Source organism: Podarcis gaigeae, assembly GCF_964106915.1.
Source record: "Podarcis gaigeae genome assembly, chromosome: 6".
NCBI lineage: Eukaryota > Metazoa > Chordata > Lepidosauria > Squamata > Lacertidae > Podarcis > Podarcis gaigeae.
The window spans coordinates 98,865,561-98,887,628 of NC_139682.1; the positions used below are offsets into that span (position 1 = coordinate 98,865,561).

Consider the following 22,068-nt stretch of genomic DNA (forward strand, 5'->3'; position numbering starts at 1 on the left):
CCAGAGTCCCTATGCACCCCTAGTGACATACCTGGGTCTAGGTATACACACGCACCCCGATGGTGAACTTGCTCCTTTAAGGGGGTACAGCTCCATCCAACACTGGCTGGACTACCAACCTGAACGCATGAACCCATCTTGCCTGAATTGAGTTTCACTTTATTGGCTCTCATTCAGTGCATTAATGTGCTCAAGCACTGATTCAGCACTTCCCTATCTCATCTGAATCAAAGCATTATTGCTCTCCTTTGAACCCTTCTGTCTGAATCAGTAATATGTCATTGGCTGGCACAGGAACAAGTTGAGGCTAAGGAAAGAGAGTGGGACTCTTGCCTCCATTGCCATATGTATGTTAATAGAACAGCTACACTGCTGGTTGTTCTTACATGCTGAAGTAACCCAGCATAAAACAGATTTTGGGTGGAATTCCTGTAACTTCAGCTCAGCATTTTTGTCTTACCTTGTCTCCACAAAAAGAAAAGTTAGAGCTTCGTCCTTTGAGTGTTGGAGTTCCTTCCTATAATAGCTGCTTGGCTCCCATGAAGCATCCTGCGGGGGCAGCTGGTTGCCCTCAATCTGATGGACACAAGCTCTGCTCAATCTTACCACTAGTATTAAATACATCTTTATATACAGTCACCACCAGCTGAACTATTTTCTCCCCTCCCAGCAGCCTGATGAGGGCTAAAGTAGACATGCTGTCATGAGATGAATGACAGGATCTTGTGTTCTGTTTGTGTATCATAGATGTGGCCCATCAAATTTAGTTGAGGTGTGTACCCATGGATGGATCGATTTATGTCAATGAGAGAAGGGAGAAAATAGCAAGACAAACAAATAAGGACAAGGAAGAGGTAAAGAGACAAAAAGTTAGCAAACAACCAAGAGTTGTTGGGAAGTCAAAACAGGAGATTTTTCCTGCAGAGAAAAATACTTGTGCCAAGTTGGCCAGAGGCAGAGCAAATCTGAAAGGCTGGTGGCAGAATGACTGTTCCTCTTTGCTTGCACACCACAAAGTAGTAGCCCCTCATCCTCACAGAGGATGGCCAGAGGAGCTCAGTGGAAGACACAGCCATGAAATAGAAACAGACCGAAGCTGGAATGGATCTATGCCTTGTGGACGAGGGAGTTCCTCAGCATCCTTTTTATTCTGTCTGCACCTCTCTGCTTCCCTAGATCCTTTTTTTTTTAATTAGTGTGTGCCGCCCCCCGCCCCCGCCCCCCGCTGCACACACCTATGGTGTGTGTGCTTTCCTGAAGGCAGTATCTGCATGTGGGGCATTTATCCCATGGAGACGGGTTCATTAGAGCAGTCAGGGCTCAGCTGTATCAAGTGAAATGGCAAGCATTTTTATGGAAACAAAAAGTTCGTCCCAAAACCTCAAAGCTATATTCTTCCTTTCCTGTACCATGCATCCTTCCACATGTTATTGCAGAGAGAGCCTTGGATACAGTACTCTTCTTTCAGTTTCCTGCTCTCTGGCCAGTCAACTCTTTGCTCTCTGCATAGCCAAGCTCAATCCAAAACAATGGCTGAGATCAAGAGGCTCCACCCATCTGTCTTCACATAGGGCAATAAATTACGACCACATATTACATGGTATTAAACTTCTTTGGATCCAGGCAAGGCTTCCTGTGCACAGTTCTGGTTAACTCCCCTAAAAAGGGGCATTGTGGGAGTTGGAAAGTGTTCAGAAAAGGGCAATGAAAATCATCAAGGGAGCCGCTCCCCCATGAAGTTTGTTCGCAGCATTTGGGACTTTTTAGTATAGATAAAAGGTGCCCAAGAAGTGACATGATAGAAGTTTATACAAGTATGCATGGCATGGAGAAAGTGGATAGAGAATTTTTCTCTATAAGAGTAGAACTCATGGACATCCAATGAAGCTGAATGTTCAGAGATTCAGGGCAGATAAAAGAAAGGGCTTCTTCACACAGTGCAGGGTTAAAACTGGAATTTGCTCCCACAGGAGGCAGGGAGGCTAAATTAATTTCTTAACCCTAGCTAAGTTTCTATTTTCCCCACACATACTAAGTTTTGTTTTTCTTTTAGAAAAGCACTTAAGCAGCGACAGAGGCGCCAGCTCAAAAGGGCGATGGCGACGTCTTGCGTGATGTCAGGACATTGGGCAGAGCTGAATGCAGCGGTGGCAGCGTAGCAGCGTGGGTTCAATGGCTGGCAGCTGTTCCTCCTCCTCTTGCCGCTGCTGCTGCCCCACTGTCAGGGGCTGCTCTGACCCTCCTTCTCCACCCACTGATGTCTTTGGACATGAGGAGGGGCAAAAAGGCTCTGTCCCCAGTGGTTGGTGCCCCTGAACAGAGCAATTATACAATGCACATGAAAGTTTATACCCAGAACAAACTTAGTTGGTCTCTAAGGTGCTACTGGACATTTTTTTATTTTTTGTTTCTACCCAGGTAAAATTCAGAGTTTGAGTTTAACTTCGTGAGCAACTGTGTTACTTTCTGCTGGCCATCAAAGCAAAATTCCCTTAGCAGACTGGCTTGTCAGACAGTTAAGTGCAGCACAGAATCAGGATTCCTTGTACACGAAGCAGCATTCCAGAAGTACATCTGCTGGTTCTTGGGAACGCCTTATCTTTTGTTAGCCCCCCATAGTGGAGACAGTCAAAAGCACTGGGGGAGTCCTCGACTGACTAGTCCTGTCTTAATTTTGACATGCACTCCCTACTTCTTTTATAAAGGGAAAGAAAACTATTCAGGAAAGGAAGATTCAAAAGCCAGGTGGAAGGGAATCGGCCTGGATTTTACAAACCGATGAACTAATCAGTGATCTGTTTTAATTTCTCTATAGGTTTTATGGTATTATTCTTGTAAATAGCTTTGTTTTTTGCGGTATACACATATATTTATAAGATATATAACTAAATGTGGCACAGGTGACATGTAGGCTGTATCTGCCAGTATTTGAAAGCTGAAACTCAAATTTCTTGCTTGAGTATTAGAAGCTGTGCAGCAACCAACCTTTTGTTTGGAGTCTGTTTCTGGTCTTTTATGCAATCACAGCGTGAGCATGAGGTTGTTGTGATCCTAAGCTCTCCCAGAAGCAAAGCAGAAAGAAAAACAATGTCACTGGAAACAAAAGCTACATGGCAACAGGTACCGGTAACTCCCACAGCAAACAGGTAACTCCCACCTCCACCACAATCAACATTCACCAAGTTATTCCCCATAATGCTGTCATATGAACTGTGTAGGTTTGCAAATGACACCAACTTATTTAGGATGGTGAAAACTCATATGAACTATGAATAGCTCTTCTAACTGAGTGAATGGACAACAAAACAACAAAGAAACAAACTTTTTTTTTAATTGAGGGTTCTTTTGTGTATTTTTCAATGATTACATTCCATTTTTTGTGAATGTGCAGATATTTTTTACAACTGTTTATGTTTTAAATGCTATGGGGTGACAGAGAGAAGATGGAACTGCTCAACACCTGTGCTGCTTCTGCCTTCACTCCAAAGGAAAGCAATGCCTAACCAGGTGATAAGAGAACAAAAGGTGTAAGGAGGGAGCTGCAGCCCAAGAAAGGAAAAGAGGTGCTACTTTAAAGGAATTCAGATCTCCAGGGCCTGATGAGCTGTAAGCAAGGGTTCTAAAGAAGCTTGCAGATGGAATCTCAGAACCTCTGTCTATAACCTTTGAGAATTTTAGGACAAGTGAGGTCCATGTAGACTGGAGGCAGACAATGTCCCTATCTTCAAAAGCAGGGTGGAGGCGGGGAGACCTAGGTAACTACCAACCAGTCAGCTTGACTTTGGTGTCTGGAAAGGTCTTAGAACAGATAGTTCAACAGTTGGTCTGTGAGCACTTAGAAAAAGATGCTGTGATTACTAAGACCCAACATGGGTTTCTCAAAAATAAGTCATGCCAGACGAATATCATTTCTTTTTTTTGATGGAGTTACAAGCTTCGTAGGTAAGGGGAATGCTGTGTATCTTGATTTCACTAAGGCTTTTGGTAAAGTCCCTCATGATAAAGGGACTGCTGAAATTTGGGTTGGACAAGGTAACTACTAGGTGAATTTGTAGCTGGTTGACTGATCAAACCCACTAATGCTCACTAACAGTTCCTCTTCATCCTTGGAAAAAGTGACAGATGGAGAGCCACAAGGTTCTATCCTGGGCTCATTTTTGTTTATAAATGACATGGATGAAAGAATTGAGAGGATGCTCATTCAATCTGCAGATAACACCCATCTGGGACGGGTAGCTAGTGCTGCAGAAGACAGAATCAGGATTCAAGATGATCTTAACAGATTGGAGAACTTGTCAAAAACTAACAGGGACAAATGGCAGGTTCTGCACTTAGAAAGCATATAAGACGGGAGACAACTGGCTGGCCAGTAGTTCATGTGAAAAGGATCTACAGATTTTAGTGGACCACAGGCTTAACATGAGTCAACAATATGAAAAGGCAATGGAGGTTGGACAAAGAGGTTCAACATTCATTCATTCATTTATTGATTTTATATACTGCCCTATAGTCGGAGGTCTCAGGGCAGTTCACAATAAAAATCACAATATATAACATCAAAAATAAAAATAATTCAATAACCCCCCCCCAAAAAAGAGCCACCTTTTAAAGGGTATAGGATGTTGATCTATCAAGCAAAGGCCTGGTTAAAAAGGAATGTTTTTGCCTGGCGCCTAAAGGTGTATAATGAAGGTGCCAGGCAAACTTCCCTGGGAAGAGCATTCCACAGATGGGGAGCCACTGCAGAGAAGGCCCGTTTTCATGTTGCCACCCTTCGGATTTCTCAAGGAGTCTGGTGTCTTTATGATTTAGGGTTGATTTACAAACACAGGTTATATGTGTCTAGATGCAGTGGCGTAGCACAGCTGACTAGCACCTGGCCCCTCCATCTGTCTCTAGATAGAGTGAGTGCAGAGCATTCACACCCCAAGTGTCCTGTTCCTCCCATTGCTGCAGTCTCACATTCCAAGAGACCCCCAAACTTCATATCTGGTGCACTCTGCAGCATAAAACAGCCTCCCCGCCTCGTGCTCTGCCAACCCCCACCCCCACCTAGGCAGCCTGCAAAAGTTGTGCCTTTCGCCTGTCCACTTACCTCATCCTGTACTGCAGTTCTGCTCCTCCCTCCTGAAATTCTGGGCTTTTGTCTCCATCTCTCCCGTCAGGGAGGGGCTTTCCTCATTTTCAGTCTGGCAAGTGAGTCTCCATTAACGGCCTGCTTAATGGGTTAATGGCTGAGCCAATCTAGTGATTAAATCTTGTTGTTCTGCCAGGCAGTTTTCTGGACACAGAAAAACTGGTTTAAACTGCAGGCTCCCCACTAAATCCAGGAATTTAGGGGAGTCTTTCCACTGTAAACTTATAAGAGGATAGTTTTAATATATTTTTTTCTGGGGCTCTGATATTTGCACTTTTAATTTTCACATCATGCTGAGTTTGCTGCTTGACTGTTCTTTGCTCTAGTCAAACTGCTAATTCTATAGTTTATAACAGTTGAGGAGAGCAGGGTACTTGTCTCACAGTATCTAATGGGCAGAGGGACATAGGAGAATTTGGCTAGCCAGCTGAATGTCAGCCTCTTTTCTGCTTTTCCCCACAGCAACAGTAACTCAAATTGCCTTGCTACCTTCTCATACATGCAGAGTCGGCCCACTTGTGAGACAAGGTGAGGCGACTGCCTCAGTTGGCAGGATCCACAGGGGCAGCAGACCCCAGTCTAGATCTTTATTCTCCCCTTGTTCCTGATGTAGATTTTTCCTGGCGGGCAGAGGGGTGCCATTTTGGGTTCGTTTCAGGTGCCAAAATGTCTTGTGCTGGCCCTGCCCAAATACCATGACCATTTGGGACTTTATCAAGGATTAAAATGCCAGTGTAACCTACAGAATGAATACACTGTGGGACTGCAGGCTGTAACATAGGCTGTGGGAGAGGGTCACTGAGTGGCTGTTGGGTGGGAAGGCATTTCTGGAGTAGAGCAACTAGATCTCTCTGCTAGCCTCCCCCCTGCCATCTATCCAAGGCGGTGACGGGAGAGAATGATTGCAGTGGGGTTGCCTGTGGAACTGCTGCCTGCAACTGCAATGTGATGCTTGTCCCACAATCTGTCAGATGCTGGCTTACCCTGGAGCAAACTGAGCAAAAGCTTGCTTGGTGGGGAAGAATGACTGGAATGAGGTCACTGCAAGTGAGGCTGTGCCTCTGCCCTTCCTGTCCCACATGCCCCTGCTTCCCGACCTGACAAGTCCAAGATGAACAGCGAGAGCTAAAGGGCTAAAGCGAGAGCCAGTGTGGTGTAGTGGTTAAGAGCGATAGACTCGTAATCTGGTGAACCGGGTTCGCGTCTCCGCTCCTCCACATGCAGCTGCTGGGTGACCTTGGGCCAGTCACACTTTGAAGTCTCTCAGCCTCACTCACCTGACAGAGTGTTTGTTGTGGGGGAGGAAGGGAAAGGAGAATGTTAGCCGCTTTGAGACTCCTTAGGGTAGTGATAAAGCGGGATATCAAATCCAAACTCTTCTTCTTCTTTCCTGGAGGCTCTCAGCTGGTGTCTCTGCCGACTTCCAGCCCGGTTGGACTGTCTTGACTGCAGCTGCTGCTTTTTCTTCTATTAAAAAATGAAGTCTATGCAGCAGAGTGAAGAGATGTGGATGACCCAGAAAATCTATATCTGCCTCTAGTGGACAAATAATCCTTTGAGAGTACGACCACCCCATCTCTAGGATTGTATTCTGGAATTCTATTCTCCTTATTGGTTTTACAATAGTCTTTTCTTTGTGCCCATTTTCTGTCTCCTGCGAACAACCTGAGAGCAATCCATACAGTGTCAGTGTTTTGGAGAGAAGCATCCCTAAATTTCTGTTTGTAAGGAGGAAGATTAAACCAGCCCTCTTTTTATTTTATTTTTAAATTTTAAATTTAAATTTTTTTTAATATAAAAAAATACTCTTAAGGAGGACATGATTTTCTTAGACACCTTTTGTTGTATTGTATTTATTTTCTAATCCACATTTTTATTTTAAAGGGGAGCTTTATGGTTTTATACCATAAACTGTTGATCCCCCCCCCCACATTCCTTTTGTTTCTGTTAGGTTAATATTTTAACCAAGAGGTAGGAATGAACAGGTAATGTGTAATGGATTGATTGTCTGCTTTCTAACAGCCATCCTTCCACCACCTAGTGGGAGTCCCAGAAAAAGGCTACTTTGTGTGGTTCTCTTAGCTCTTCTAGCTCCCTCTGATGGGGAAAATATACTATTATGATAGTTTCATTTTTAAAATTCAAATGGCTTTATGGAAAAATAATTTTTCTTGTTTGCAGTAAACACTTTAGGAGTTAAGGGTTTGTTTGATTAGTGTCTTATTTCCTCCCAGGAATCAAATGAGCCAACTTTTTGTCCTCACACTTTTAGAAGAAAAGGCCCTTGTGTATAGCAATCTTCAGGGGTCTCTGGGTATGAGACTGCATTTTTTGTCATCTGTTGAAGGGGAGCCAGGACAAAACATCACCAGCCAAAAAACAGTTTCAAGGTTAGCATGAAAAGCCCCTCCCTCTCCACATAAACAAAGGCTCCAACTGAACTGCACAAACTGTTTGCCAAATGCCTTTATTGTCAGCAAAAGTTAGACGAGGCAGTTTGGGATAAAGAAGGTGGTCTGCAATTTGGGTAGTGCAGGCTTTGCAAAGCGGATTGATTGATTCAGCCTCTGACCCCCAACCCCCTCCCCCCGGCTGGTGCTGGCTGTGTCTTTGGCTATGGAAAGGGCAAGCCATTCTCCAAAGCAAAAAGCAAATCACTATCTAGTTATGAATAAACCTTAAACACTTAGGGGGGCACACCCACAATGGGATACTTTGCAAGTAACCAGAGTCCCCTCCTTCCCCACCCCCACAGCAACAGACACAATGTACCCCTCACATTTAAACTTATCAGCCAAAAAGGGACAAATACATCCTTTGGCAGATGGCCTACACAGGTCTCCGAAGGCCTTCACCTCCTCTCCCAAGTCATGACAAAAGCCCTCTCTTGGGCTCACAAGCCCACAGATTCCGTCCAGAGATGAGATTTCAAGTGGGAGCAAGACAGCTCTGGCCAAGCATGCAGGAGTCCAGGTCAGCCGGCAGATGGAGCCAGCTGCTGCATTTGCTCCCAGGATGGCTGAGTCTTCGCCTGCTAGACGATATCTGGGGCTGTTTGGAATCTAGATGCTATACCAGCAGCCCCAGAAGAAGATGGCTCAAAAAATGAAGCAAATCCCCTGCTTTGCTCAGCTTGTCCTACCCTCTCTAGGCAGGCAGCCATTAAATGACCCACACTAAGCTGGAGCGATAGTTGGCTGCAGAACGTCCCTGGAATAAAGCCTGGTTTGTGTCACCGCAAGCAGCCATGTGAAGACAGCTCAGGCCATTGCCCAGGACACACTTGACAGATGAAGGGAAAAGGAAAGGAGGACCCAGGGGAGAGAGGCGGCTCTCTGTGCTTTTATAGCATAGCCTTTGTTATAAAAACAGAGGAGGGAATAGAACGCCAGCCTGACCCAGGGAGGAGACAGCAGGGCAAGCACAGCTACGTCATCCGCTCTTGTGACAGGGCCAAGCCAGGAGTTGATTTCACTACATCTAAACACACACAGAGATTAGTCTAAGAGAACGGAGTGGAAGTGGGCTGAGCAGGAAGCGGAGTTGGAGAGAAGAAGCTCTCAAGGCTGGTCTTTTGCTTCAGAGTCTTGATCATAGATGTAACTTCCGACGGCACCTGTGTTCACACCTGCAAAAACAGCAGAAGCATCAATGGAGGAAGATGGTTGAAAGCAGAGAGGCCTAGTTAACACCCAGCAGGCAGAAGAGGAAAGCAGAATGCACAACTTTCTGTGCTAACTTTCTTTTCTGCTTCAAATGGTGTTGCTCCTCCCACTTGGACCAAGAGGAGTACGCAGATCTGACTTGTAACTACCATCCCATGTGAGAAAGAAAGCCTCTCTCTGTTTGGGGACACAGCACAGCACTGACTAACTTCAAAAATACTCCATGTACGTGGGCAATGGTGTTTAAGTTTGAGATCAAACTGGTATCTATTATTATTGTTGTTGTTGTTTTTATCTTCTCATTGTATTTTCTTTTAATTATCTCTTACTACATCAGTTTATGTCAGGCCTGCTAACCTTCTTGTCTCTTGTTTAACAACCGAGTTCTAGAAAATCCATCTGTCCCAATATCAGACTCACCTTTTGGTCCAAAGAGGATCCCATAGCATGGCTTGTGGCAATAAGGCTGTCCATCATGCTGGAGGGAAGGAAAATGGGAGAGAAATACATTGCTGTAAACCATAAGACTAGTCTCTCCACCACTGGAAGGCTTATTTGGATGGCCAACTATTGCATGACCAAGGAGCCTTTCCTACTGGCCAGTAACAGGTATGTGTGGAAGTGCTGGGGGAAGGGAGAGGCAGGGGTCTTTCTCAAAGACCTCTCCCAAAAGCAGATGCTGGCCAAGGATCCAACTTGGCCCATGTGGTACCGATCATAGTGAAATGCTGAATCTCCCTGCCTGGAAATGACCTTGTGCCTAAGGACAAGGGCAACCCAAAAGGCTTGGGTCTGCCTCTGTTTTGGCTGGTACCCAAGGATTCTGCATGTCTGAGATCTCATAGGCCAAAGCCATTAATATGAAGCAGTGGTATACTGTGCCTGAACAACATGGGAGCTTTCGCATCCAGAGCTGGAACTCTCTGGCTGTGTCTACATTATGCCTTCATAGCCCATTTGAAACACGTTTCCCCTTCAAACAATTCTAGGTACTGTGGTTTGTTATGGATTCTGGGACTGGTAACTGTCAGGGATAAACTACATTGCCCAGAATCCTTTGGAGACAGAATGAGATTTAAATGTACAGTGTGTATAGCCACTAGGAACAATGCAGAACTGCAATTTCCCCCTCCTATTCTATTTATTTATATTCTGCCTTTCTCCTTAACATGAATTCAAGGAGGCATACAGATAAAACAGAAACAGCTAAAAACACCGGGGGGGGGGTAATTAACATACAGATAATTACAATTTTTTAAAAATCACAGTCATTTCCTTTAAAACAGGCAGCTCCAGTTGGAGCTTCTGAACCGTTTTCATAGGAACTCATTTTCACGTGGAACTCATTACAAGAACCCAAACAGGATCTAACTACGGCGTGTATCACAGTGGCCCAAGCCAAGATCTCCACAAAGAGGCACACCTGGCAACTAACTCTGCCACTGCACTGCCAGCCACCTCAGAGACCTGGGCTTCCACACTCAGGGCTGAGTCCAGGAGCACACACAAAATGCAAACTGGTGTTTTCAGGGGAGGGGGTGGCCCCATCCAGCACAGGCTTCCTATTGTCTGTTCTGCCTTCACAGTGACCAAGAGCACCTCTGTCTTGTCTGGATTAAGTTTCAATTTGTTCACCCTCATCCAGTCCACCACTGATGACAGACACCAGTTTTGAACCAAGACACTTCCTTGGAAAGCTGAAAAAAGAGAAATAGAGCTGGGTGTCATCAGTATACCGGAGATACCAAACTCCCAAACTCTCCCAGCAGTTTCATATAAATGGTAAATAGCAAAGGGGACAAAGCCAAACCCCGAGAGACCCCCAGGTCAACGTCTCAGATGCTGTGGGGCACCTGGGCCCTTCTTTGCTTGCTCCTTTTGCATACATACAGCTGCTCTTTGGACACAGAAGAATGCAGCTTGTTTGCTTTTCAGAGCAGTAGCAGAGGAAGCTGTGCATGCCAAAACCAACTTGAGTTCATAGGGGAAGAGCTGCAGCCAGGATTTCTGGCTACAAAGCAGGGCTCATCATCAAATTGCTGTATCAGTTAGCAAACAGGCAGCTAAACATACAAGGTTCAGTCTGCCTCTAGGTTTATAACTTCTGACAGTTCTCACATTGCATTTTTCCTTCTAGAAGATGAAATGCTATGTCAAAAAAGCACTTTACACACATGAAGAACATATAAATGTTATCTGGCTCTGGAAGTGTATGCTGGGAATCCACAACAACTGTATGAAGTGGCTCAAGAGAACCTAAAACAGGAGGGAGTGTTTGATATTCCAGAGCAGACCCTGTGCAGGTCACAGGGACTAGAAGTACACTATGAGAAGTCACAGTCATTAAGGCAGGATGACTCCAATGTCAGAGGAGATGGAGTGGACCTTTTCTGAAAGGTGAGCAAAACCCCTCTCTAAACTGGACCGATACATACTGGGTAAGCTCTTCACAACTAAGTTTGGAATAAACCAATGCGACATTAACCTGCCACTGGTAAAAGTCAGTTAATCAGAGCCTCTTCCTCATTATCTTTATGTAACAAGCATTTCTTGCTAATGGTTTTTACCGATTCTCAGAGGGCTTTCACAACCATGATATTTTGGAAGTGCACATGTGAAGTTGCTCAAAACCATAGATCACTCCAGGATACATTTTGTGTGTACCTGCTTATCTCAAAGCATGTCATGAACCCAATCCTCAGGTTGTAAGCCATTTCCCAAACTTCTGGTGGCATTCTCACAGGCAAATGCTTCTGTGTTTTTACTAAAACCATGACCCCTAACAATGCATTGCTAGTGACTGTGTTGCTATTATGGTGAGTGGTTTGAAATTTGTAGTGTACAACCTTTTATGAATTGAAAACAACACCTATCCCTTAGAGTAGGAAAATCTCCATAAGAAAATGCACATAGAGAGAGATTCTATTGGATTGATGTGCAGGGAGGGGGGCAGTGTTTTCTCAGTATCCTTCACCAATATTACTTCTACATAAGGAGAAAGCCATTCAGAAAAAAATGAAACTATCATACAAAAATTGTGAATATTCACTTTGTGACAATTTTATCAAGCACTACATGTCTTTTAAATGTGCAAAATATCTGCCCAACCCGGAGACACCTGTGTTAGAATGCAGCATTTGCACCCAAGCCTTACCTCAGCGTGGCCTCCGGGGATCAGAGTCTTTCCACAGCGCTCACAGCGCAGGCAGGGGCGGTGCCAGTCCTTGCCCAGTGAAGTCACCTTCTCAGCTAGGACAGACAAGAAGTAGCATGCGAATTTGCAAGTCAATCTGTCCTCATGGCAACTTATGCCACTTGTGCCTCACAGAAAACCATCAGACAAAAAACCCCTCCAGAGATCAGACAAACCACATCCAAAGCAGTGCCGGAAGGGTTTGACACAAGAATCTCAATGCAACATTTTGGCCACAATTCCGCATCCTCAGAATCTCAGCTCCCCTTTTCCTTTAAAGCAAGTTTCCACGCAGTCTGGGTGAAATGAAACTTTTAGGGCAAAATCCCCAAAGCTAGAAGGAGGCGCAGTTCCATGGACTGAGAGATGAGGCCACAGTGCTCTTCATAGCTTCTTGCCCCTCGCAGAAGCAGAAAAGATACTGCATACAGCAATGCAAATCTTTATGATTTATATAGGGCACAGAATTCAACTTTTCTAGGTGCAGAATCCTTGTTACTTTGTTCCGTTCAGTCCTGTGTACAAGGGTCAGCAGGAATTCCATCCCCTTATGCACATCAATAGTCCCATTAGAAATTGCCCCACTTTTCTAACAGAGTGAGCATGCTACTTAAGTATAAATCTAGAAATTGTAGCCAGTCACTGGACCGATCAGTTCTCTGCCAAAAACTTCCAAGAACAGACCTGGTGGAACTTGCTCCATTTGGCCATTCTTTGCTCTGCCACAACTCTATAGGCCAAGGTAGAACTTGGTGTGTACTATGAAATCAGGATGTCAGGAACATAGCCCCCCAGAGTGCAGGGGATGAGTTAGGCTCAGAGATTGAACTAGGGACCAACTTTGCAGAGAACTGCCTGTCAGAATCAAGAAAGGGAGTTCAACCTCCCTTTTTGGAGAAGACTCTATTAGCTCTTAAGGAGAGAAAGAGTTGGAAAGCAGTCAAAGCGTTGCTAGGCAATCAGCAGATAAGCAGAGGTCTGAGTCTGGGTTGAGTGAGAGTGAGCAGGAGGGGGGAGGTCAGCCTCTCAGTCCTCAATCCAGGTGTTTGGATAAAATCAGAAGGCAACGGAAGAGCAAGAGGGGAAAGGCAGGAGTCTGGCATCCTTCCTGTTGTGGGAGGGGCGAGATTTCAGACTGACCAACAAACGTAAATGCGAACAGGCGAGAAGCTGGGCTCTGGATGTGTCTTTCTGTAAATATACCTACATAGAACTGCCAGAGAGTCAATTACTTCTTATCGGAGCTTGCTTGTCTGCTAGAGATGATATATTCCTTTTTTGAAAAATCAAATGTTATCTGCCATTCCAGGCCATGACCATTTCTGGCTTGGTGATGCTGGTTTCATCCAGCTGCAACATTTCACTATATTTTCGAAGCCAAGGTGGGGCAGTTGCAGGACAGGCCAATACTCACCAAAGTAGACCTTCTTAGAGCAGCGTGGGCAGATGTTTGGCTCCCCAGTGAAGGTGGTAATGCTGGTAGCTGAAACACAAATGGGAAGGCATGAATTCTCCAAAATGCTCACCTCCATCCTCAATAACTGGATCTGACAGACCTTGATCCTCTTCAGCCAACCAGCTCTGAATACAGCTTCCAAGGAGGAGCCATCATACTGGACAACACCACACCTATTCTCCTGGAAGGACACAATCATCTTGTGGCACTGAGGTAGACATCCTCTCTTGTGGAGCTGTGTGAAGAGTCATTTTTGGCTGATGAGGTCAAAGGCCTTTGTCAGGTCTAGGAAGTCGATGCACAAGGGGTGTCTCTGCTCTCAGCACTTCTCCTATAGCTGACACAGTGAGAAATCTCGCCTGTGGCTCCAAGAAGCTGCCAGCATGTGACAGCAGCCGCACCCCAGGAAACGATATTGACTGCCCGGCTTAACCAGGTGAAGGACCCAAATACAGGCTCTGGCAGACTAAGCGGACAAGAGTGGGTCCAATGGTAAAGAAGGCGGTTTCTGCCCGTGCTGTGGACATAAGTGAGGGGCAGATGCGGCTTGTCACCCTGGAAAGGGGACAGAAAACTCTGATACTAACCCTCTGCTGCGTTGTGGGGTATCTTTGGGAGAAGAAAAGGCTAAGGAGTAAACCCTAAATAAATCCAGAGTTGAGTCCTTAAGATGGTCAGATGGCACACTGACGCCTCCTTCTGGCAACTCCTGCAGCCAAGCTGGTGCCAAATGTCTTGCTCTGCTTTCCTCTGGTCCATGTCAGCCAGTGAGGCCGAGAGGGGGCAGCCCTCATCTGGGCAGCCCTGGACCTCCACACTTATGCTGCAGGGAGGTCACTTTGGTGCTGCTAATGCAGCAGAAAGAACGTAGGAGGCAGCAGAAGCTCAACCTGATTGGCGTAAGGTTCAAGTGCTACAGGTTGCCTTCATTGGTGGGAGAGAACATCATGTCTCACTGGTCAGTTTCTGCCCACCTTAAGCCAGGCAGCTTCCAGTCAAGACAGTTCTTACCTGCCGCTGTCTGCAGGTTTCAATGGGTGCTTGGAGCTCAGAGCATCACTTGACAAATGTACTGAACTACTGCACCAGGCAATAAAGAAACAAACCCTCTTGTACAATTTGAAATGTCACTTTTCTCTTTCTCTCTCTATCATTGAAACACACAGATATTCACAATAAAAAACAGCACGGCACAGCACAGCACCCACCCTTTCCTTCTAAACAGCTAGTTTCCAAAGTCTGTTGGAACAAGACAGTCTTCACCAGTCAGCAGAACAACAACAAAGTGGGAACCAGTCTATCTTCTCTAGGAAGGAAGTTCCAAGTTTGTGAGCAGCCACCACCAAAAAGGCCCTGTCCTGCCTCACCACCCAGTGTGCCTATGAGCGTGGGAGGGACCGAGACAAGGGCCTCCCCCAAAGATCTGAGAACCCAGACAGGTTCTTATGAGGGAACATGGCTTTTCAGGTTACCTGGACCTAAAATGTATGGAAATTTTCTCCATTTCTGTGGAACTGCAACATACACACAGCACTGAGTATGCAAGGAGCAACAAAAATGGATAGCAAGCTAGTTTTCAGACTCTGAGCCAACCACAGAGTCTCCCAATTGCTCAGTAGGGAATGGAAGAAGCAGAGGTGCCTAGGCTGTTGCCTGCCACAACCCCAACGCCCTCGCAGCACCCCTTCTCCTGCTTCCTGGGCCAGCTGCCTTTTCTGGGACTCAGTGCTCACCTTTGCTGGGTCCCTTGGGTGCTGCGCTTGCTTTCTTCTCTTCCACTTTGGATATGTGCTCGATAGGACCTGGTGCCACTTGCCCTTCAGTTTGGGGCTTATCATAGATGTAGGATCCTGCCCCTCCAATGTTCACACCTGGAAAATGGAGCCAGAGAGGTCAGAAGGGCTTTCTGCCCCAAAAGAATTGCTTTCCCGTTCTCCACAGCCATGTCTATGTATTTGAGGGAAGCCATAAACACCTTCCCATCTGGACCATGTTCCTGGTTGCAGCAATGGGCAAAAAGGTTCCTCAGCCTAGCCCAGCCAGCTAAAACCAGCATCAGAACATACAGGGAGCCAGCAGCTTCATAACTGAGTCAGACTACTGGTCCCTATGGCTTAGCATACTGACTTGAAGACTTCAGGATTGTTCAGACAGGGGTCTTTCGCAGTCTTACATAGTGAGTTGAAGCTGCCTACAAAATTATGTGTTCTCCCAGTGAGCGCCAGCCCTTACTCTGTCTCCAGTGCTTTCAAAGTTTTGGACCCAGCAGCAAATTCCTCTACCGGCACTGTCTGTGTTAGAGGGGTGTTTTCAACAGTAATCAAGATATTGTTGAGAGCCTGTGCTACTAAGGATCTGAACATCCGACCTAAAGGCCTCCCTTGTTCCCTTATCTTAGAAAGCCAGAGTTTAGTAATGCAGATGCTGTCACTATCCAGTAACATGTTAGGGGATTTCATCATAAGAGCTCAATTCCTAAATGCAAGGAAGTCCCCTAGCAGCAAATGTTAACATGCATTTCATGTTTTCATTATTTCCTATTGGTTTATTTTGTAGTTTGTATAAGTTAAGCTGTTTTTAAGGGGAGAAGGTCAGAGCTGCCTTGGAAGTGGGCCCTAGCCAACAGAATGGCTGGAGCTGGTTCCACGACGGGGGTTGCACTGGGACACCTGATCCCAGTGATCCCAGGCACGGGGAGGAGTTGCCTGAGGGCCAGACCACGTCGTTATTAAGGAGGCTGGTTTAGTCATTGTCTTAAGAGCATCCCTGCCTCTGGGATAATAATCAAAAGCATGCAGTATTTTTCACTTCTTATTTCGTTCATGAGGCAGAAACCTGGGGGTGGGGGAATAGGACTTGGGTAGTTGTAGCAGGGAAAGAGTGGAACATCCACCTCAGCACTTCTCTCTTCCACAAGTTCACATGTAATGTTTTGCTCTGCTCAAAGTTGCTCCTATTTAAAATAGAGCACACCTCAAACCACAAGGTGTGCCACACGAGAGATATGTGAAGCCAGACATTATATAAACTCAAAAGTGATGTCTCTAGTTGGCTTTGGTGATGAGAAGGTGAGAGAGAGAGAGAGAGAGAGAGAGAGAGAGAGAGAGAGAGAGAGATTTATCAGCATTTGTGTCTGGAGTTGAAACGGTCAAACCACCCAGAAAGAGAAACCTACCTTTTGGTCCAAATAATGTTGCATAACAGGGTTTGTGACAATACGGCTTTCCATCGTGCTAAGACAGAAATGGCAACTGTTAGATTAGCCAGTGTTAAGAAAAGATTATTAGTTTCAAACAATTATTCACTGAAGGCTGATAAATCACTAAATCATAAAGGGAGGGCATTGACTATTTCATGTGAACTTGAGTCTATAAAGAATCTGGAGATGCCAAAAGTTTTTGTTATTTTATTTGAGATTCTAAATTTGCCATCCACTCACAAAGTGCTTGTTGTAAAATTTAAAAACAATACATCAATATTTTTAAAAGATACTGAGAACATAAAATACGCACACAGTTTTCAGGGATATTTAGAAAATCACAAAGTTAGAGCAAAGGCATGGCAAAAAGAACAAAAAAACCCACACATATAGACAGTAGTGATGAGAACAAGGAGTTCTAACTCCTGTGGACTTCAAAAGAGAAAGGCCGTTCCAGTTCCCAGAAGAGTTGCTGGTACTAGCCAAGCATGAAGGAGAAGGGCACATGGGGGCTCAAAAAGCATCTCACCTCAAATGAGAAGCAAGTGAGACATATTAGAGATGAAAAAAGATATGACAAACTTGAAAGGATGGGAAATAAAATCGACCAAAACGCCAAATTAATTGAGTTGACTCTGAGATTGAGAGGTATCCCCTAAGAGACCAAAGAGATTATAGATGAGCAAATTATTAAGGAGCTAGCCAAGTGGTTAGAGCTACAAGAAGTCAAAATACTTAAGGGAACTGAAAAAATATTCAGAGTAAAATCTAGTGTGGCAAAAGCCAACAAGCGGCTGGGAGACTGTTTGGTATCCTTCAGTTCGAGTCAAATTATTGGTCCAAAAATATGGAAGCCCAGGAAAAAAGTGAAATACACGAGTTCTGTGATCCGGAAATTAGAAAAAAGTTAAATATCTGGGCATATGGCTCACAGTGAAGAACACCAATTTTATTTCAGGCTAATTATGCCAGCATCTGGAAGGAGATAAAAAACAAACTGGAAATCTGGAATAGGCTAAATATCTCCTTTTGGGGAAGAATTTCCACGATAAAAATGAGTGTGCTTCCAAAAATGATCTTTTTGTTTCAACTCATCCCGGTTATAGGAACAGCGAGCTGCTTCAAAGATTGTCAGAAGGATATATTAAGATTTATTATTCCCCGACCTGGCCACAGTGATCCATGCAACCGGCACCTCCAGGCTTGACTACTGTAATTCGCTCTACGCGGGTCTGCCCTTGAAGCTGTCCCAGAAACTCCAGCGGGTACAGAATGCTGCAGCGAGGCTCCTCACGGGGTCTCTGCCATGGGAGCATATTCACCCAGTGCTTTTCAAGCTGCACTGGCTCCCGGTGGAGTATAGGGTCAGATTTAAGGTGCTGCTTTTGACCTTTAAAGCCCTTCACGGCCTAGGACCCTCGTACCTACGGGACCGCCTCTCCTGGTATGCCCCACGGAGAGCCTCAAGGTCCATAAATAGCAACACCCTAGTGGTCCCAGGCCCTAAGGAAGTTAGATTAGCTTCAACCAGAGCCAGGGCCTTTTCAACACTGGCTCCAGCCTGGTGGAACGCTCTGCCTCATGAGACCAGGGCCCTGCAGGATCTGATTTCTTTCCGCAGGGCCTGTAAAACAGAGTTGTTCCGCCTGGCCTTTGGCTTGGAGCCAATTTGATTCCCTCCCCCTCTTTCTTTTTCCTTTTTCCTTTTCTCCTCCTGTGATGAGGCTGCATTTTAATATTTTAATGTTTCAATATTTTAATGTTGTATTTTAATCTTGTTTTTAAGTTGTATTAATTCAACTTGTTTTTATTATTGCTTGTTAGCTGCCCTGAGCCCAGCCTGGGGAGGGCGGGGTATAAATAAAATTTATTTTACTATTATTATTGGAATGGCAGAAAACCTAGTATAAAGCACAAATTATTAATTGATATAAAAGAAAGGGGAGGGTTTGCAGTACCAGATCTGAAACTGTCTCATGAAGCAGCTTGCCTTTCCAGGATACAGGAGTGGATGACATTAAAAAAGACTGGACCTAGAAGGGTTTGATAATAGATACGGCTGGAATGCTTATCTAGGTTATGAGAAGGCCAAAGTGCATAAAGGTTTCTCAAACCATGTGATTAGGAAATCATTATACAGTGGTACCTCGGGTTACAAATGCTTAGGGTTACGAACTTCGCTAACGTGGCTTAGTCATGCTGGCCACGTGACCCGGAAGCTGTAAGCCGGCTCCCTCGGCCAATAAAGTGAGATGAGCGCCACAACCCCAGAGTCGGCCACGACTGGACCTAATGGTCAGGGGTCCCTTTAACTTTATTCTCCAAAATGTATAGGCTCCTCCTTGACTGGGAGGACAAGGAGGAAGAAGTAAAATCCGTAATGGTGCAGTGGGCCAGGGACTTTGGCTATAATATTCAAATGGAATCATGGGAGAGGCTGGGGAGGGAAAATTTAAAATTCACTGCATGTTATGATTTAAAAGAAAAATTGCATGAAAATGCTCTACAGGTGGTATTTAACACCTGTCAAACTGGCCAGAATGTTTAAATCTAGGCCAAACACCTGTTGGAAATGCAGGGAGGCAGAAGGCACAATAATCCACATATGGGGAAACGGTAAAAGAGTTAGAGCAGGCATCAGCAAACTTTTTCATCAGGGGGCCAGTCTCCCGTCCCTGAGATCTTGTGGGGAGCCAGACTATATTTTGAAAAATATAAATACCCTGCAAGCCGGTCCCACAGCTGCCTCCAGACCTGGAGGAGGAACGCACTCTGCATGCGCTCAGGAGCGCGTCTCGGCGCTGCCCACTCACCGGCGTTCTTGACAAGCCTGTACGCCCGGAGCTCCCAGGCGGTGTGCACCATGTGCTGCAGCCCATCGTCTGAGGCCAGGTTGGCGGGCAGGCCGCGCACAGCTTGCCCTCAAGCTGCTCCAGTGCGGCCACTGAGTGCGCCACCAGCAGCAGCGCCGAGCCGTGATGCGCCTGTCACAATGCGCCCGTCACAATGCCAGGTTTACCTCAGCGCGTGGGCGGCGAGGCTTCGGAATGGCTGCAGGAGCTTCCTTCAGCCAATCCAAAGCCATGCCAGCGTTGCGGAAGTCAGTCCTCGTGCACGGCAAGGTGTTCGTGGCTTCTTTTCAATGAAACGCCGCACCGGTTTAGCTCAGCACAGGGACCGACCGAGCGGGTGGCAGGGTCCATGGGCCGGATTTACCAGTCTGGTGGGCAGCATCCAGCCCCTGGGCCATAGTTTGCCAACCCCTGAATTAGAGAATTTTGGGAGATAATTTACAACAAACATTAAAAAAAATGTTCTTTCCTCAAGATGCCTGAAGCCTTCCTGCTAGGAACAATGAACAACTAAATTCCAAACAAATTTAGGATAATTTTCATGTATGCTACAGTAGCAGCTAGAATTTTAATTGCAAAGGGTTGGAAAGGAGATGCTATCCCATCCAAGTTATACTGGCAAAACAAAATGCAAGAATATGCAGAACTAGCCAGACTATCAGCAAGGTTTTGAGATGTCACTGATCAAAAATTTAATAGAGAGTGAGATTTGTACAGTTTATTTAACAGAACACTGCAAAAACATAAATCCGTTCGCAGGTCTGGATTGACTTTCTGCCTGTAACAAGAGACCTTTATAAAAGCAATGTCATCAAAATAACCTAGAAGAGATAAAGCTAAGTGTGTAGTAAAAATAACGTAATTTGGGAACCACAATGCAGGGACCAGAGGTCATGTGGAAACCAACTACAAACTTACCTACAACAAGTGCTAATTATGGAAGGAATGTTTGTTTATTTTTTTCTTTCTGTTGAAAGAAACTTTGTGTTGTGTAGTTTTTTTAAAAAACACCAATAAAGCATTTTTTAAAAAATCAAATCAAAATATCAAATATCAAATGCAAGCTTTTGAAGTCAACTGAATTATCCAGCTCACATCAAAATCTGAGCTGGCAAAAAATCTGATTGACTTGCCTAAGATCCAGGACAAAGCGCCGCCTTTCCTATGGCAGGCCTACCAAAGCCGTCTGCACCAGCTGCCAAATATCCTTCCCTTTTACTCATCTGGCAAGCAGTAGCAGCAGCAGCTTGCAAAGAGGCTTGTTCTCTCCCTGCCTCCTCATCGCCCTGGGGCACCAGAATGACCTTTCAGCAAACCAGCACCTTTCCTGTTCCTCTCTTTTTAAAACTGTGTTTATTAAGTTTTATAAACAGATGAACAAAGCAAATAATTCAGCAATAACAGATTATGCTGTAAAGCAGCAATTTTTTGACATGGGCCTTTTCAGATGTTACATGTGTCTTTTCATATGCTTATAACAAATGGAAGATGAGAATTTGTCAATCATCCACAATTTTTAGTGACAGGAGTATCATATTTCCACATAGAAAACTAGGAGGAACATGTCTATACTTGTTTATATTGAGGTTTTGAGATGCATATGTATGAGGATGTATTCAGGTATTGCATGTTTAGTTGTTCATTAGGTTTCATTCAGTGCTCTAGTACCTACGTAAATGTGCCGTGTTGCTCTAGCATGAACATCACAGGCATAGCAAACAATATTGGCAGTATCTGCACTTAACTGTCAACAGGAGTCAATTTGTGAGAGGAAATGGTGATAAGGCATGAACATATTTCTCCCTTAATGAAAGGAATGCACTGCTTGTACTTCCATAGAAGGAAAAGCAAATACAGCTTGAGAAAACATCCTTCCAGTAGCAACAGCAGGCTTGTCATCAGTTAGCAGACAAGAGAGAAGCTCACCCGCCACGTGAAGCACGGAAAGAAATTTGCTGGGTGTGACTCCTCCAAGTGTGGGACGTGGTGCAGTCAGGAAGAAACCTTCCCAGCTCCCTGGAAGCACTCCAGTGTGCTGGCTAAGACACACCTTCAGAGAGAAAGTGCTTCTCGGGTGAGTCACTTTCCTCAGATTTCACATAATGGGGAACCTCATGCCTTGAAAGCAGATGATTCCTACCTACAGCTCTCTATGTGGGCACACTTGATACAGTACCCAGATACACTTTCCTTCTGCTCTCTCTACAACATTAATTGGGGAATAAATGGTGTTTGCTTGAGCTGACAGAGGCAAAGTGCCCCTAGGCCAGGAGCAGAAGAGCTGAAGCAATAATAATTTTTGGTTCCCAAGTGGGAAGGAAGAGTAGAAGTCACCTTCCAACAATTTACAATAACTCAAAATTTAGGCTTAGGAGCATATGCCAAGCATTTTGGAGCAGCAGCAGCAGCCTTGAGGGAGGGAGCTGGCTGGGCAGCGCCTGGGCCCCCACGCAATGGGGGAGGCCCAAGGACTGTACAACATCCTGCTTCCCGCCTCTATAGTCAGCCACTCTCAGGGTTTTTTGTCTTTACACTGCCCAGTAAAGCTAAACATGGCAAACCATGC

The 22,068-nt window shown here is 45.2% G+C and overlaps 1 protein-coding gene across 2 annotated transcripts in view; it reads right to left on the minus strand.

Moving 5' to 3' along the window:
• Nucleotides 1-7,588: 7,588 nt before the first annotated feature.
• LOC310846850 (cysteine-rich protein 2) overlaps nt 7,589-22,068 on the minus strand; it is a 49,589-nt gene continuing 35,109 nt past the window's right edge. For both annotated transcript variants that reach the window (XM_083744029.1, XM_083744030.1), the window contains exons 3-8: nt 16,627-16,684; nt 15,185-15,322; nt 13,410-13,478; nt 11,957-12,051; nt 9,223-9,280; nt 7,589-8,765 (exon numbers count right to left, since the gene is read on the minus strand). In XM_083744029.1, the coding sequence (XP_083600155.1) occupies nt 8,698-8,765; nt 9,223-9,280; nt 11,957-12,051; nt 13,410-13,478; nt 15,185-15,322; nt 16,627-16,684 (486 nt within the window). In that variant the 3' untranslated portion in view covers nt 7,589-8,697. The remainder of the gene's footprint in view (nt 8,766-9,222; nt 9,281-11,956; nt 12,052-13,409; nt 13,479-15,184; nt 15,323-16,626; nt 16,685-22,068) is intronic.